This window comes from Rhinatrema bivittatum, chromosome 3 (genome assembly GCF_901001135.1).
Source record: "Rhinatrema bivittatum chromosome 3, aRhiBiv1.1, whole genome shotgun sequence".
NCBI lineage: Eukaryota > Metazoa > Chordata > Amphibia > Gymnophiona > Rhinatrematidae > Rhinatrema > Rhinatrema bivittatum.
In genome coordinates this window covers 520,128,040-520,142,512 of record NC_042617.1, presented here as the reverse complement: position 1 = coordinate 520,142,512, position 14,473 = coordinate 520,128,040, and the positions used below count along the sequence as shown (strand labels likewise).

At 46.6% G+C, this 14,473-nt stretch overlaps 1 protein-coding gene across 1 annotated transcript in view; it reads left to right on the top strand.

Annotated features, from left to right (window-relative positions):
* The first annotated feature begins 7,917 nt into the window (after nt 1-7,917).
* SCARA3 (scavenger receptor class A member 3) overlaps nt 7,918-14,473 on the top strand; it is a 71,286-nt gene continuing 64,730 nt past the window's right edge. The window contains exon 1 of the mRNA XM_029596231.1: nt 7,918-8,395. Within this exon, the coding sequence (XP_029452091.1) occupies nt 8,389-8,395 (7 nt within the window). The 5' untranslated portion in view covers nt 7,918-8,388. The remainder of the gene's footprint in view (nt 8,396-14,473) is intronic.

The following is a 14,473-nucleotide window of genomic DNA, read 5'->3' as shown; positions in this document are numbered from 1 at the left end:
CATAGCTCTGAGGTCTCTCCGAATTCTTGGTAAGGATTTTGCTGTGGCAGCCCATTAACACAAGACAGGAAAACAAACCATGGCGGCAGCATGGCATCACAATATCTCTGCATCATTGTAGATTTGTGTTGCTTTGCTTGTTGTTCTGTTTTTCCTTTTTCGTGATTGAAGCCTTAGCTACACTTCAGATTAGTTATTTATTCTCTGTATGACTGCCAGTGGGCACATTGTGGGCAGTGGGAGCTAGGTAGTACTGGGTATAAGCAAGCAGTGAAGGCAGGCCAGAAAGTGCAGCATAACAGGCTGTATTGTGAAGCCTGTCTGTGACAGAGAAATAGTGCAGACAGAGCAGACAGGATGACATTCACTGTTTGCCTGGCAGAAGGCAAAGTGTGTGCAGTGGGCACTAGGCAGTGGGCATTATAATACCACGGAAAAATGTTAAATCGTTGTAGTAATCTTAACATCCCCGGTGACATATATCAATGATGTGAGGGAGAGGGAGAGGCAGAGCAGATGAAGTAACTTTAAATGTGTCCAAAATTGCGCACTTTTGCACTGGCACCGACAGGTAAAAACCAAAAATGAGTACGGATGTGAATCGTGTCCCCTATTGTCTTAACGATTGAAATCGTCTGGCAGGAGAAGAAAATCATGTTTGGCACGATTGTTTCGTTAAAAAATCGTTAAAAAATCGTTTTTTCCGATTAGTGCGCACTAACCGGGAGTTAGTGCGCACTAACAGAAAATGATACAATTTGACACTTTTCAGGTCAGTTAAGGTCAGTTTAGGAATGAATATGTATTCCTATTGGCTGCCCTCTTATTTATTCATGTTACCAAGGTTCCCACTGACAATATATGGGGGATGGGAAATGGAAACAGTTGGTAGCTTGACAAAAAAAGTAATGTGATCAGTCAATGTGACTAGAACTTGTGCCCTAACCCTGATACCAGGGGTGTTGTGATCTTCCTGAACACAGTGCCCTAACCCTGACACTAGGGGTGTTGTGATCTTCCTGTACACAGTGCCCTATCCCTATTAATACCAGGAGTATTGTGATCTTCCTGCACACAGTGCCCTAACCCTGATACCAGGGGTGTTGTGATCTTCCTGCACACAGTGCCCTATCCCTATTAATACCAGGAGTGTTGTGATCTTCCTGCACACAGTGCCCTATCCCTATTAATACCAGGAGTGTTGTGATCTTCCTGCACACAGTGCCCTAACCCTGACACCAGGGGTGTTGTGATCTTCCTGCACACAGTGCCCTGTCCCTATTAATACCAGAAGTGTTGTGATCTTCCTGCACACAGTGCCCTAACCCTGATACCAGGGGTGTTGTGATCTTCCTGCACACAGTGCCCTAACCCTGACACCAGGGGTGTTGTGATCTTCCTGCACACAGTGCCCTATCCCTATTAATACCAGGAGTGTTGTGATCTTCCTGCACACAGTGCCTTAACCCTGATACCAGGGGTGTTGTGATCTTCCTGTACACAGTGCCCTATCCCTATTAATACCAGGAGTGTTGTGATCTTCCTGCACATAGTGCCCTATCCCTATTAATACCAGGAGTGTTGTGATCTTCCTGCACACAGTGCCCTATCCCTATTAATACCAGGAGTGTTGTGATCTTCCTGCATACAGTGCCCTAACCCTGACAACAGGGGTGTTGTGATCTTCCTGCATGCAGTGCCTTCTCCCGCCTGCATTACTAGTAAGAAGCTGGCTTCACAGACAGGGGGAAGCTTCCTGACCCTCACTCCTCCCCTCCCCATGTCCCAGCCAGTGAATGGTGTGTGGGTGAGGGGGGGGGGGAGGATGGTGAGGCTGAAACAGCTCCTTCCCTGCATTACAAGATATGTGCTCATGATTGCCGGTATATAAAAACCTTAAATAAATAAATAAAAAAAATAAATTACTAGTGAGAGGCTGGCTTCACAGACAGGGGGGAGCTGCCTGACCCTCACTCCTCCCCTCCCCCATGTCCCAGCCAGTGAATGGTGTGTGGGTGAGTGGGGGGTGGGAGGATGATGAAGGCGGAGACAGCTCCCTCTCTGCATTATTAGTGAGAGGCTGGCCTCACAGATAGGGGGGAGCTGCCTGTCCCTCACTCCTCCCTTCCCACAAGTCCCAGCAAGTGAATGGTGTGTGGGTGAGGGGGGGGGGAGGAGGATGGTGAAGGGTGAGACAGCTCCCTCCCTGCATTACTAGTGAGAGGCTGGCTTCACAGACAGGGGGGAGCTTCCTGACCCTCACTCCTCCCCTCCCCCATGTCCCAGCCAGTGAATGGTGTGTGGGTGAGGGGGGGGGGGAGGATGGTGAGGCTGAGACAGCTCCCTCTCTGCATTACTAGTGAGAGGCTGGCTTCACAGACAGGGGGGAGCTGCCTGACCCTCACTTCTCCGAGGTGTTGTGATCTTCCTGCACACAGTGCCCTATCCCTGATACCAGGGGTGTTGTGATCTTCCTGCACACAGTGCCCTATCCTTGATACCAGGAGTGTTGTGATCTTCCTGCACACAGTGCCCTATTCCTGATACCGGGGGTGTTGTGATCTTCCGGCATGCAGTGCCCTATCCCGGTTACCGGGGGTGTTGTGATCTTCTTGCACACATCCCGGTATCGGGAATAGGGCACTGTGTGCAGGAATATCACAACACCCCTGGTATTAGGGATAGGGCACTGTGTGCAGGAAGATCACAACACTCTTGGTATTAATAGAGATAGGGCACTGCATGCAGGAAGATCACAACACCCCTGGTATCAGGGATAGGGCACTGTGTGCAGGAAGATCACAACACCCTGGAGGAGTGATGGTCAGGCAGCTCCCCCCTGTCTGTGAAGCCAGCCTCTCACTAGTAATGCAGGGAAGGAGCTGTTTCAGCCTCACCATCCTCCCCCCCCCTCCCCCACACACCATTCAATGCCTGGGACATGGGGGAGGGGAGGAGTGAGGGTCAGGAAGCTCCCCCCTGTCTGTGAAGCCAGCCTCTCACTAGTAATGCAGGGAGGGAGCTGTCTCAGACTTCACCATCCTCCCCTCCCCCTCACCCACACACCATTCACTGGCTGGGACATGGGGGAAGTCAGGAGTGAGGGTCAGGCAGCTCCCCCCTGTCTGTGAAGCCAGCCTCTCACTAGTAATGCAGGCGGGATAGGGCACTGCATGCAGGAAGATCACAACACCCCCGGTATCAGGGTTAGGGCACTGTGTGCAGGAAGATCACAACACTCCTGGTATTAATAAGGATAGGGCACTGTGTGCAGGAAGATCACAACACCCATGGTGTCAGGGTTAGGGCACTGTGTGCAGGAAGATCACAACACCCCTGGTATCAGGGTTAGGGCACGGTGTGCAGGAAGATCACAACGCTCCTGGTATTAATAGGGATAGGGCACTGTGTGCAGGAAGATCACAACACCCCTGGTGTCAGGGTTAGGGCATTGTGTGCAGGAAGATCACAACACCCCTGGTATCAGGGTTAGGGCACTGTGTGCAGGAAGATCACAACACCCCTGGTATCAGGGTTAGGGCACTGTGTGCAGGAAGTTCACAACACTCCTGGTATCAGGGTTAGGGCACTGTGTGCAGGAAGATCACAACACCCCTGGTATCAGGGATAGGGCACTGTGTGCAGGAAGATCACAACACCCTTGGTGTCAGGGTTAGGGCACTGTGTGCAGGAAGATCACAACACCCTTGGTGTCAGGGTTAGGGCACTGTGTGCAGGAAGATCACAACACCCCTGGTATCAGGGATAGGGCACTGAGTGCAGGAAGATCACAACACCCCTGGTATCAGGAATAGGGCACAAGTTCTAGTCATATTGACTGATCACATTACTTTTTTTGTCAACTACCAACAGTTTCCATTTCCCATCCCCCCAACCATCACCTCAGTTGGAACCTTGGTAACATCAATAGATAAGAGGGCAGCCAGCCAATAGGAATACATATTCATTCCTAACTGACCTTTACTGACCTGGAAAGTGTCAATAATTTGTATCATTTTCTTTTAGTGTTCCTGAGTTTCCATTTCCATTTCCCATCCCCCCAACCATCACCTCAGTGGGAACCTTGGTAACATCAATAGATAAGAGGGCAGCCAGCCAATAGGAATACATATTCATTCCTAACTGACCTTTACTGACCTGGAAAGTGTCAATTTGTATCATTTTCTGTTAGTGCGCACTAACACGATTTAACGATTTTTAACGATAAATCGTTAGAATTTCTATTGTATTGTGTTCTATAATGATTTAAGACGATATTAAAATTATCGGACGATAATTTTAATCGTTGAAAAATGATTCACATCCATATTTGATAGCCTCATTCAACCTATTCTTCTCTATGGATATGAGAGTGAAGTCTAAAGTCTATACAAGAAGGGACAAAATCTCAATATAAATCCTGCATCTCCAGTTCTGTAACACAATCTGCATCCATAGAAAATTCACCAACAATGAACCTAGGATGCTGATCCTTACAATTCACCATATCAAAAAAAACCCTTTCAAATTTTTTTGTCTCCTCAGTAGCAGCAGCACAAATATCTTCCTCTGCGTGACACTTTATGAAGTAACACAAACCTTTAACAAAAAGAATCTTAGAACATATATAACAAACCTGTCATACTGTAACAGCACTAACTCCAAAGATGCAAACAGTAACAACCCATAAAGAGGCAGTACTGGAAATATTACACCAGACCCTAAAGCACCAATACACCATTAGGAAAATAGAACAAGTCAGGCTACTATATACTAGAAGAATACCTCACTTCAGTCACACATGCAGAACACAGATAGATCCTCACCAAATACAGAATAAAGAGACCATAAAGTATAAATTGAAACATATAGACTTAAAATGAACTGGAAACTGTAACAAGCCAGACACTATATCCAATGCAACAATGGAAAATAGAAACTAGGGATGTGAATTGTTTTAGGACGATTAAAATTATCGTCCGATAATTTTAATATCGTCTTAAACCGTTATGGAACACAATACAATACAGATTCTAACGATTTATCGTTATAAATCGTTAGAATCGTGAGCCGGCACACTAAAACCCCCTAAAACCCACCCCCGACCCTTTAAATTAAATCCCCCACCCTCCCGAACCCCCCCCAAATAACTTAAATAACCTGCGGGTCCAGCGGCGGTCCGGAACGGCAGCGGTCCGGAACGGGCTCCTGCTCTGAATCTTGTCGTCTTCAGCCGGCGCCATTTTCCAAAATGGCGCCGAAAAATGGCGGCAGCCATAGACGAAAAAGATTGGATGGCAGGAGGTCCTTCCGGACCCCCGCTGGACTTTTGGCAAGTCTCGTGGGGGTCAGGAGGCCCCCCACAAGCTGGCCAAAAGTTCCTGGAGGTCCAGCGGGGGTCAGGGAGCGATTTCCCGCCGCGAATCGTTTTCGTACGGAAAATGGCGCCGGCAGGAGATCGACTGCAGGAGGTCGTTCAGCGAGGGTTCCGGCGCCTCGCTGAACGACCTCCTGCAGTCGATCTCCTGCCGGCGCCATTTTCCGTACGGAAACGATTCGCGGCGGGAAATCGCTCCCTGACCCCCGCTGGACCTCCAGGAACTTTTGGCCAGCTTGTGGGGGGCCTCCTGACCCCCACGAGACTTGCCAAAAGTCCAGCGGGGGTCCGGAAGGACCTCCTGCCGTCCAATCTTTTTCGTCTATGGCCGCCGCCATTTTTCGGCGCCATTTTGGAAAATGGCGCCGGCTGAAGACGACAAGATTCAGAGCAGGAGCCCGTTCCGGACCGCTGCCGTTCCGGACCACCGCTGGACCCGCAGGTTATTTAAGTTATTTGGGGGGGGGTTCGGGAGGGTGGGGGATTTAATTTAAAGGGTCGGGGGTGGGTTTTAGGGGGTTTTAATGTGCCGGTTTTTCGATTTTTCGATTTTTCGATTTTTAACGATTTTTCACGATATTTTACCCCCCCAAACGGCAACAATACGATTCCCTCCCCCTCCCAGCCGAAATCGATTGTTAAGACGATCGAGGACACGATTCACATCCCTAATAGAAACATCACCATTCATCATAAAACAAACAATAAAATCAAGAAATATCAAATGTAACAGAATAAATATTTCAAAACATCTGACAAATAGAATATCATCCAATAATTAAAATCTCATATAAAATTTTAAAAAATTTACCAAACACCAATAAAACATTTCAAAACAGCAGATACATCTAATAATTAAAATTAACAGGGATAAAAAAAAATCCTCCACTTTCTTTACCTGGGAACTTTTGATTTCCAGTAACCCTGAGATTGTATTAAATTAGTGAGGGAGGGTGCACAAACTTTATCTCTTGCTGTCTCCCATATACAAACTCTAAACACATGGCCATTCGCTCCCTCATACACACATGCTCACTTGGTGGCTCACACACACACACACATGCTGTCATACAAACAGGGTCTCTCACACAGGCTCACTCTCACTCTTTCTCTCTCACACACGTACACACACAAACATATGCTCTCTCACATACAAGATCTCTCACACTGGCTCACTCTTACTCACTCGGGATCTCTCACACTGTCTCACACACAGTGGGTGTCTCACATGCATGCACATGCTCTGAGGCTCTCTGCCACATACACCCATGCACAGACAGGCCAGTGCTGGCTATTTTGTTGCCCTGTATGAACAATTGATGTGCTACCCCCACCCTACCCTGTTAATGAGCAGGCGCACCAAAGAGCGGTCTAAACTTTAAAAACGAACACCTCCCCACCTCCCAGGTCTTCACCCCTTCCCCCATGGCCCGTGCAAGGGTAATACATGCCCTAGATGAATTTTATAGCCTTGCATACCCCCTGGCCCTCTCCAAACACACAGTTAAGAATTATGAACATAACATAAGAACATAAGAAATTGCCATGCTGGGTCAGACCAAGGGTCCATCGAGCCCAGCATCCTGTTTCCAACAGAGGCCAAACCAGGCCACAAGAACCTGGCAATTACCCAAACACCAAGAAGATCCCATGCTACTGATGCAATTAATAGCAGTGGCTATTCCCTAAGTAAACTTGATTAATAGCAGTTAAAGAGAACAATCAAAGTTCAGTCTTCTGGGTAAAAATATCATTCTTCTGCTTCTTTCTTCTTCAGCCACCATGGGATAGGCTCCATGGTGGCAACCAGATCATGGATCCTTTTATGTTTAGCAGAGGGCAATGCCACTCCTTCACCCATGGTTGTGGCATGGGCAGCAGTAGAAGTTGTGTTTAAGCGACATAATCTCCAGCTGCGAGATGGGCCCCACAGCAGCATGAGATGACATTCACTTAAATGCGACTCCAGCTGCTGGCTGGAGAGAGGTGGATTTAAGCACAGGAATTGCATGGCTATGACATTCCATCTCTGCATCGAACGGGATAGGGTTTGAATTATCCTTGCCTGAGCTGATGTATAAAACTGTGGTGGTAAAGGGATGGCAAGCCACCCCATAGCAACACCTATGCTTCCATCCCAGACCTGGCTGGATGCGTATTTGTCCTTGATATTTTGCCTCATGATTCAGAGGGAACAGCTGATATACAACAGAGAATTCGCAGAGACAGGGAAACCGTTTCCAGAGCAAACTGGGGAACCGTGTTGACTGTGCTGTGTCGGAGGCGAGGCCCGACCAGCTCCAGCCTCCAGCTGCTCCAATAGCCACCCTATCCCTTTCTCTGAGAGCTGGATCTACTGTACAGTCAGCCTGAGCCTGAACATTTGTTAGCAATTAATGTCAGCCAATGGGGGGGGGGGGGCAGAGGGGGAGAGAGGGCTCTTCCAGCCTCCGGCACATATTTCCCTGTGTCATATTTCCCTTAGCTCGCAAGGAAAAGTGGCCAAACTGTTTGCAGCCTGATCCTTGAGTAGAGAGAGGGTGTCTGAGGCAAAGGCAGCGAAGGACATAGGCTGCTCCGGTCCCTCTTTCTCTCTCTGTTTTCAAATATCAAGGAAGTTTAGCCCGGCTGTGGGCTAAGTGGAAGAAAGGAGGTTGGAGACAGAGTGGGATGGTTAGTGGTTGGAAGGAGAGAGAGGAAATCACGGTGAGCCATGTCTGGGAGCAGAGAGAGACCTCCGCCCCAGGAGCTCTGAGAGGCAGGAGTGCTCGGTTCTGTGCAGTCACACCAGCTCCCCTCTTGCTGTTTGTTTTGGGTTTGGAAAATGCTCAAGTGTGACAGCATCTGTGGGATTCCCTGAAAATATCGCTGTGGTAGGAGGAACAGTAAATAATAAAGGTCCTATATTTAAAATAATATTTGCTTGCCTGGACTAATAAAAAAAACTAGAAAACCAACAGCACAATTTGGACACACAGCGATTTCAAACCTCCTCCTAAGTGTAGCGCAGGATGAAAGGTAAGTTTGTTGGCATTTGTATTTCGTTGCTCTGGTTCTCTTTATGGTACTGCTTTTATGATGCTATTATTCTTGACAGTTGTGGATGTGAGGGCTGTCACAGATGGCTAAAGGGGCTAATAGGAACAAAGATCTTTTGTTACATGTGTCTTGGAGCTGGAAGCCTTAGACAAGCAACCGGGGATGGCTAGCAGCAGCTTCTGGCTGGCTGCCTCCAGTCAAATGGAATAAAATGAAGCATTGATTAGACGAGGAAACAAACACAGAAGGGAAATGTGGATAAACAGGCACCAGGGCACGAGGCGGGGAGAGCTGTTTTGCCTAGAGAGCATCCCTGGAGGGTTTTGTGTCCCCGATAGGCAGTTTCTCTGTGTCTCGTTATCAATATATGGGCTGACAGCAAGCATTGCATCCCATTTCCAGCACTCGTTCTGTGTCTCCTTGGGCAAATCATTTACCTTCCTGGTGCTTAAGTCTTCAGACTGTCAGCGCTTTCTGTCAAGGACGTTCAAACCTGCTGTGGTTCATCCCGTCCAGGACCGGGTGTACTTTTCTAACGGTGCTATAATCAGCCCTACAGCCATAAAGTGAAAGGAATCGGATCCCTGAACGAAAAATCAGAGCATATTCAGCCACTCCAACGTGGGGCACCGATTTCACATTCTGCATTCAATGCATCTTCCCTCATGCATTTCATGTCAGACATATAGTCTCTGTGCTTGCAAAAAACAGATTTTTTAGTGCAGTGGGCACCACAGAAGCAAACGCACCGTAGATTTTTCAAGTTGTGGTCTTCACATATTACCAAAGAATGATTTCCTGAGCTTGGAATCTTGGGTTCTGATGTGATATGCATGGGAGACTAGCAAAGCTTACTTTTCCTCAGCAAGTTTGGGTCTGCAGTATCTAGGGCTGACTGGCAAACAAAACAAGCATGATGTGACATATTTATAAAACACACTGTACCTTAGCCTTCTTTTTCATAGTGATTTATTTTAGGAGAGGCAGTTACTATGTGGCATCTTGTGCATGAAGTGATAATATGGTCAGAAGTGAGTCACAGTTGCTTCTGCCCCTGAGAGATAGGTTTGTAGTTTTTTTTTACCAACAACAGTTCTAAATGAATTGGAGAGAAAATTGGAATATAATTTCTAATGGTTTAGATACTGTTAACCCTGGTACTGCAAAGGGTGTTTCCTGTATAAGGAGCAGTAGAGTGATCCTATCGATAGGCAGCAAATACTGCGATTCTGTATTTCTGGAGCATTTACTACTATGCGCTTGATTGGGAATCTCGAGAATGCTAGTTTAGTATTTATTTTTAGTTTCTAGAACTATTTTTTTCTTGTGCCTGTTAAATTCACAAATCTGTTATTTTTCTCAACTTGCTAATAAAGAAAATCTTGATATGTTGGCAGATCCTAAATGGCATATTCTAGACAGGCACACGTACTCCATCCCAATCTATCTTCATCATTCCCTAGTGCAGACTTAGAGTCTCGTCCAGTTGGGTGCAAGATTTCAATCTGTGGCCAATCTGCAAGGGCCTTAGCTGATAAGAACAGCCTGACTGTGAGGTGATAAGGGCAGTATAGAATTCCAGAAAACATGAGCCATCCACAGAAGCTCTCTGAGGGAGAGGAAGAGACTATGGAGCTGAACAAGAGATGTGGCTGGGCAGACTGGATGGGCTGCATGGCCTTTTTTGTCATCATGTTCAATGTTTCTAGACTCACTTTAGGGCTAGGTAAGATTTCCCATAGCCCACTGATACTGTATATTTGGAACAAGAATCAATTCAATTGTGTTTCTGTTTCATCTGAATTCTTTAAATAAGATATGTCCTCCTCATATCACTCCAGCCCTAAGACGTAGTATATCTGCTTTCTTTCCCATCTTCCTACAAACACACGAAGTTATGTTCAGAAAAAAAAACCAACAGATAACTGGCTAGCTGGATAAGTTATTAGGGATATCAGGAAAATAAACATCCCACACTGAATATCTTTGAATAAAGTTCAGTGGATATACCTACCTGAATAACTTTGAAACCTAGCTGGTTAAGTTTCAGAGTTACCCCAGGAACAGAGCCAAAGAACATAATTGGATAAAAAGTGATTCAAAGTAAAAAAAAAAAAAAAAGAGTGAGCCTGCTGGCCTAATCTTCCCCCTTATTCCCCACCCTCCACAGTGAAACAAATGTTGGTCCTTTGCAGCCGATCCCTCCTCCTCTTCTCCCCCCAAAATAGTTATAAAACTTTGCAGGACTATAGACCTGGCTCTCCTTCCCTCCTCAACTGACCAAATATAATAATAAGGAAGGCCCTGTCTAAAAGACCACCCTCCTCCCAACTCGCCCCTAGAATGATTGTTCCAAGCTCCCAGCCACAGCAAGGGGATTGAGAGTTTTAGGTGGGAAGGGAGGGGCCTGTTTGAATTGATGGGCAAGGGGAGAGAGGAGGAGAAGGATAGCCTTCCAGAGGGGCCTTCCTTACTGTATTTGGCCGATTCAGGGGTGGGGGTGGGGGGGGGTGTGAAGGGGGGGAGAGAGAAGCTTTTTGGGTCTATAGCCCCCCAACATTTCGTAAGTATATTGGGAGTTTGGTCACAAAGGGCCAACATTTGCTTCACGGAGAGAGAGGACTGAGCAGGCAGGCCTGCTCTTTTTATACTTTGTATCGCTACTTAACCGGTTATTTTCTTTAAATAATATAGCCAGTAAAGATTAAAGTTATCTGGGAACATGCTCCCAGATAGCTTTAACCCTGCTGTTGGCCACCGTCTTGAGTTAGCCAAATCACTTATTCAGCTAATTCCAAATATCAACTCCACCCCAAAATGCTTCTCACTTATCCGGGTAAATTTTATCTGGATAAGTGCTGACAATATTCAAAACTCAGCATTTATCCAGATAACAAAAAAAAAGTTATCCAAGTAAGTACATTTGAATATCGGCTGCTAGGAGAGTAAGGGCCTTATTCAATAAAAATATTTTCCATAGGCACAGAATGGGAAAAAGTCCTTTTTGAATGAAGCCCTAAGGAAGCTGTGTTGGTTAAGGTGCTTGCTTGCCTTTACTACTTTCTGGATTTATTGGCCCTAGTTTACGTCTGTTTATTTTACTGTTGAGGTATTCTTCTGGAAAGACAGATGAAGGAGAACATCCCAGGCTGAACCTGGGTGTCCGCATTCAACAAAAGTTCCCAGTTTTATACATAGTGAATTACCACTCCTAGTTTAATTATCTCAAACTTTAAACATAATTGCCATGTCAGTTTGGTCCAGGAGAGCTGCCTTACCCGGTTTTTGTCCACAGGACAGACGCTATAGGGTGGATCTGGTTTAAGAAGAAATGAATGAGCTATAAGTGTGCATAAAAGAGGGAAGTGCTGCTGGACTGTAGCAAAGGCACAATAACATTTTTTCGAAAAGTTTGTCAATGTTGGGAACACATTTGCTTTAGAAATATTTTACTATATAGAGTGTGCTTGGTTCCCTATATAGGAAATTACTTCACCAGACTAGGGCTCCAAGGGAAACTTCTTAAAAAGCAGATGTAATAAAACAAAAAAAAAAATTTAAATGATAATTTTTCATACCGCATGATGGATGCAATAAACTAATGAAATGCAAATCAAACCGCCACTAAAAATCTGCGGTAGTCCCAAAAAGCGCACCAAAACTGGCGTTAAAACCGACATGCAGAAAACTGCGATAAAACCAGAAGTAAAATACAACACTAGTTTGAAAAATGCTGCGGTGCTCCCTATTGGTTGATAGAAAGCACCTAAGCCTGTGGTGTGATTGGTGACGCATAGATGTCCATCTCTTTTCTTGGACACTTCTCCATGCAGGGAAATAAAAGATAACTTTTTCTAGGGCCATTTCGTCAGTGTTCATTGGTGTTAGGCAAGCTCAGGTTTGTTGGCGTTGGAGTTGGTGGTAATTGTTCAATTGCAATTGGTGAGCGGTGTCTTTTGTGCTGCTTATTTTTCCCTTGCTGTTTCCCATCCTTTTGTCTTTTGTCTGTGTTCTTGAATGAATCTTTAGCGTGCATCTGATATTTGTTAGTCTGCGATTGTCTGTCTTCTTGTCCACTTTTGGTTTATATATTCAAAAGCCATTTAGACGGATAACTCAAAAGTTATCCGTCTAAATGGCAAATATGGCATTTTCAGCCACTTATCTGTCTAAATTATAACTGGATAAGTAGTTATCCAGCTATAATTTAGCCAGGTAAAAAAGGGGCTTTTGGGGGTCGAGTTATCACGCTAACCTAGCTGAATATCAGGTGTATCCGACGAGGTTAGCCAGAAAACTTTAGACCTGCTTCTGAGGAGATCAAAAGTTATCCGGCCTTGTGTGGCCAGATAATGTGCTCCGGAACCAGATATCTTTGAAAAATATCTAGCTAAGCAGCGCTGTCATTAGCTAACAAATTAAAGGCACAGAGGGCAGCCAATCCCCTCCCTCCCCCTCCTCAAAGTGCGATATAAAGGCCCTGGCAGGCCTTATTCTCCTAACCCCCCTCCCCAAACCTTTTTAAAAATTGACGACGTGCCCGGCATTGTACACCGGTCCCTGGTCCCAACTGACAAACACACAATCGGGCTGCTCCCCCCCTCCCCCACAAAGAAGAATCCTGGTATCTGCCCCCTTATCCCACCCAATACCTTTTAAACCTGAGCCGGGAGCGAGGGACCCTCTGCTGCCCTGCTCCTTCCAGTGCTGCTCTGACAGTGGCAGCTCTAGAAGAAGCTTCCATTGAGGTTTACGCTTCCAGTGCTGCCTCTAACAGAGCAGTGCTGAAGGTGCCGGGAGCGGGGCAGAGGGTCCCTCGCTCCCGGCTCAGATATAAAAGGTATCGAGTGGGATGGGGAGGGTCCGGGGGATTGGGGGGGGGGGCAGGAACTAGGATTCTTCTTTATGGGTGGGTGTGGGGGAAAGCAGGACCGGGGGTGCCGAGGCCTGGTGTACAATGCTGGGCACTTCTTCATTCTTTAAAAAGGTTTGGGGGTGGGGGCAGGTAGGAGAATATGGCCTGACAGGGCCTTAATATCACACTTTGGGGAAGGGGATCGGTTCCCTCTGTACTTTTAATTTGTTAGCTACTGACAGCGCTGCTAGCCAGATATCTTTCAAAGATATCTGATTAAGTGGCACGTTATCCGGCCACACAAGGCATTCAGCAGAACGTGAATGAGCGTGACAGGTGGGTGAGTGGTGACAGAGAGGTAGCAGGAGTGTGGTGCTTGAGTCTGTGGAGAGCAGATGGAGCAGAAGGAGAGTGGTGTGCATGAGGTAGAGGAGGCGGTTAGAGAGGGGAAGAAAAGCAGGTGGGTGGAGGGGAGGAGGGAAGCGGGTAGTGGGAGCAGTGCTCAGGGAGGTAGGGATCCACAGCTGTCATCATCTGGGAGTGACAAAAGGTGGGAACCAGCAGCTAAGAGCTGGAGGAAAAGCGGCATCAGTGCAATGTGGTTTGATTTCCATTTCTAACTTACTCAGCAGCCAGCCTTCGCCATATCTCCCTTCCGTGTAATTTCATACCAGCGCCTACTGTAAAAGAATGAAGGGGGTCATGGCAGCATCCTGAAAACTTGGAGATAACACTGAGGATCTTCATGTGGGCCTTGCATAGAACTTGAACATTCAGGGAGTGAAAATACTTTCTGGTACAGTTTGTCATTCCTCTCCTGTTGGGGGGTGTGGGGTGTGTGTGAGAGCAACATGGGTGCATTATTGATTACATTTCACACACCAGCTATATCGGAAAAAGCGCGCTTCATCTCCTGCCACTCTGTAAGCTGTGCCTGTGAGTACTTGTTGTACTCCCTGACCCATTTCATCATAGCCCTCAGTACCTGGCTGAAATGCCTTGAAAATGATGACTGCTCCATCCCAGCAATGAGCCAGTGGCAAGAAAATGCAAGGCACTGAGAAGCTTGACTAAGCTTGAAATGGCATGTCCACGATCAGTCCGAGGATCAATATCATCTGGAGCTCAGGCTATACTTCTACATCACATCTAACTCTGGTAACTCCAGCAGTGTTGTCCTCAGGCAAACTATCCACTGTCCA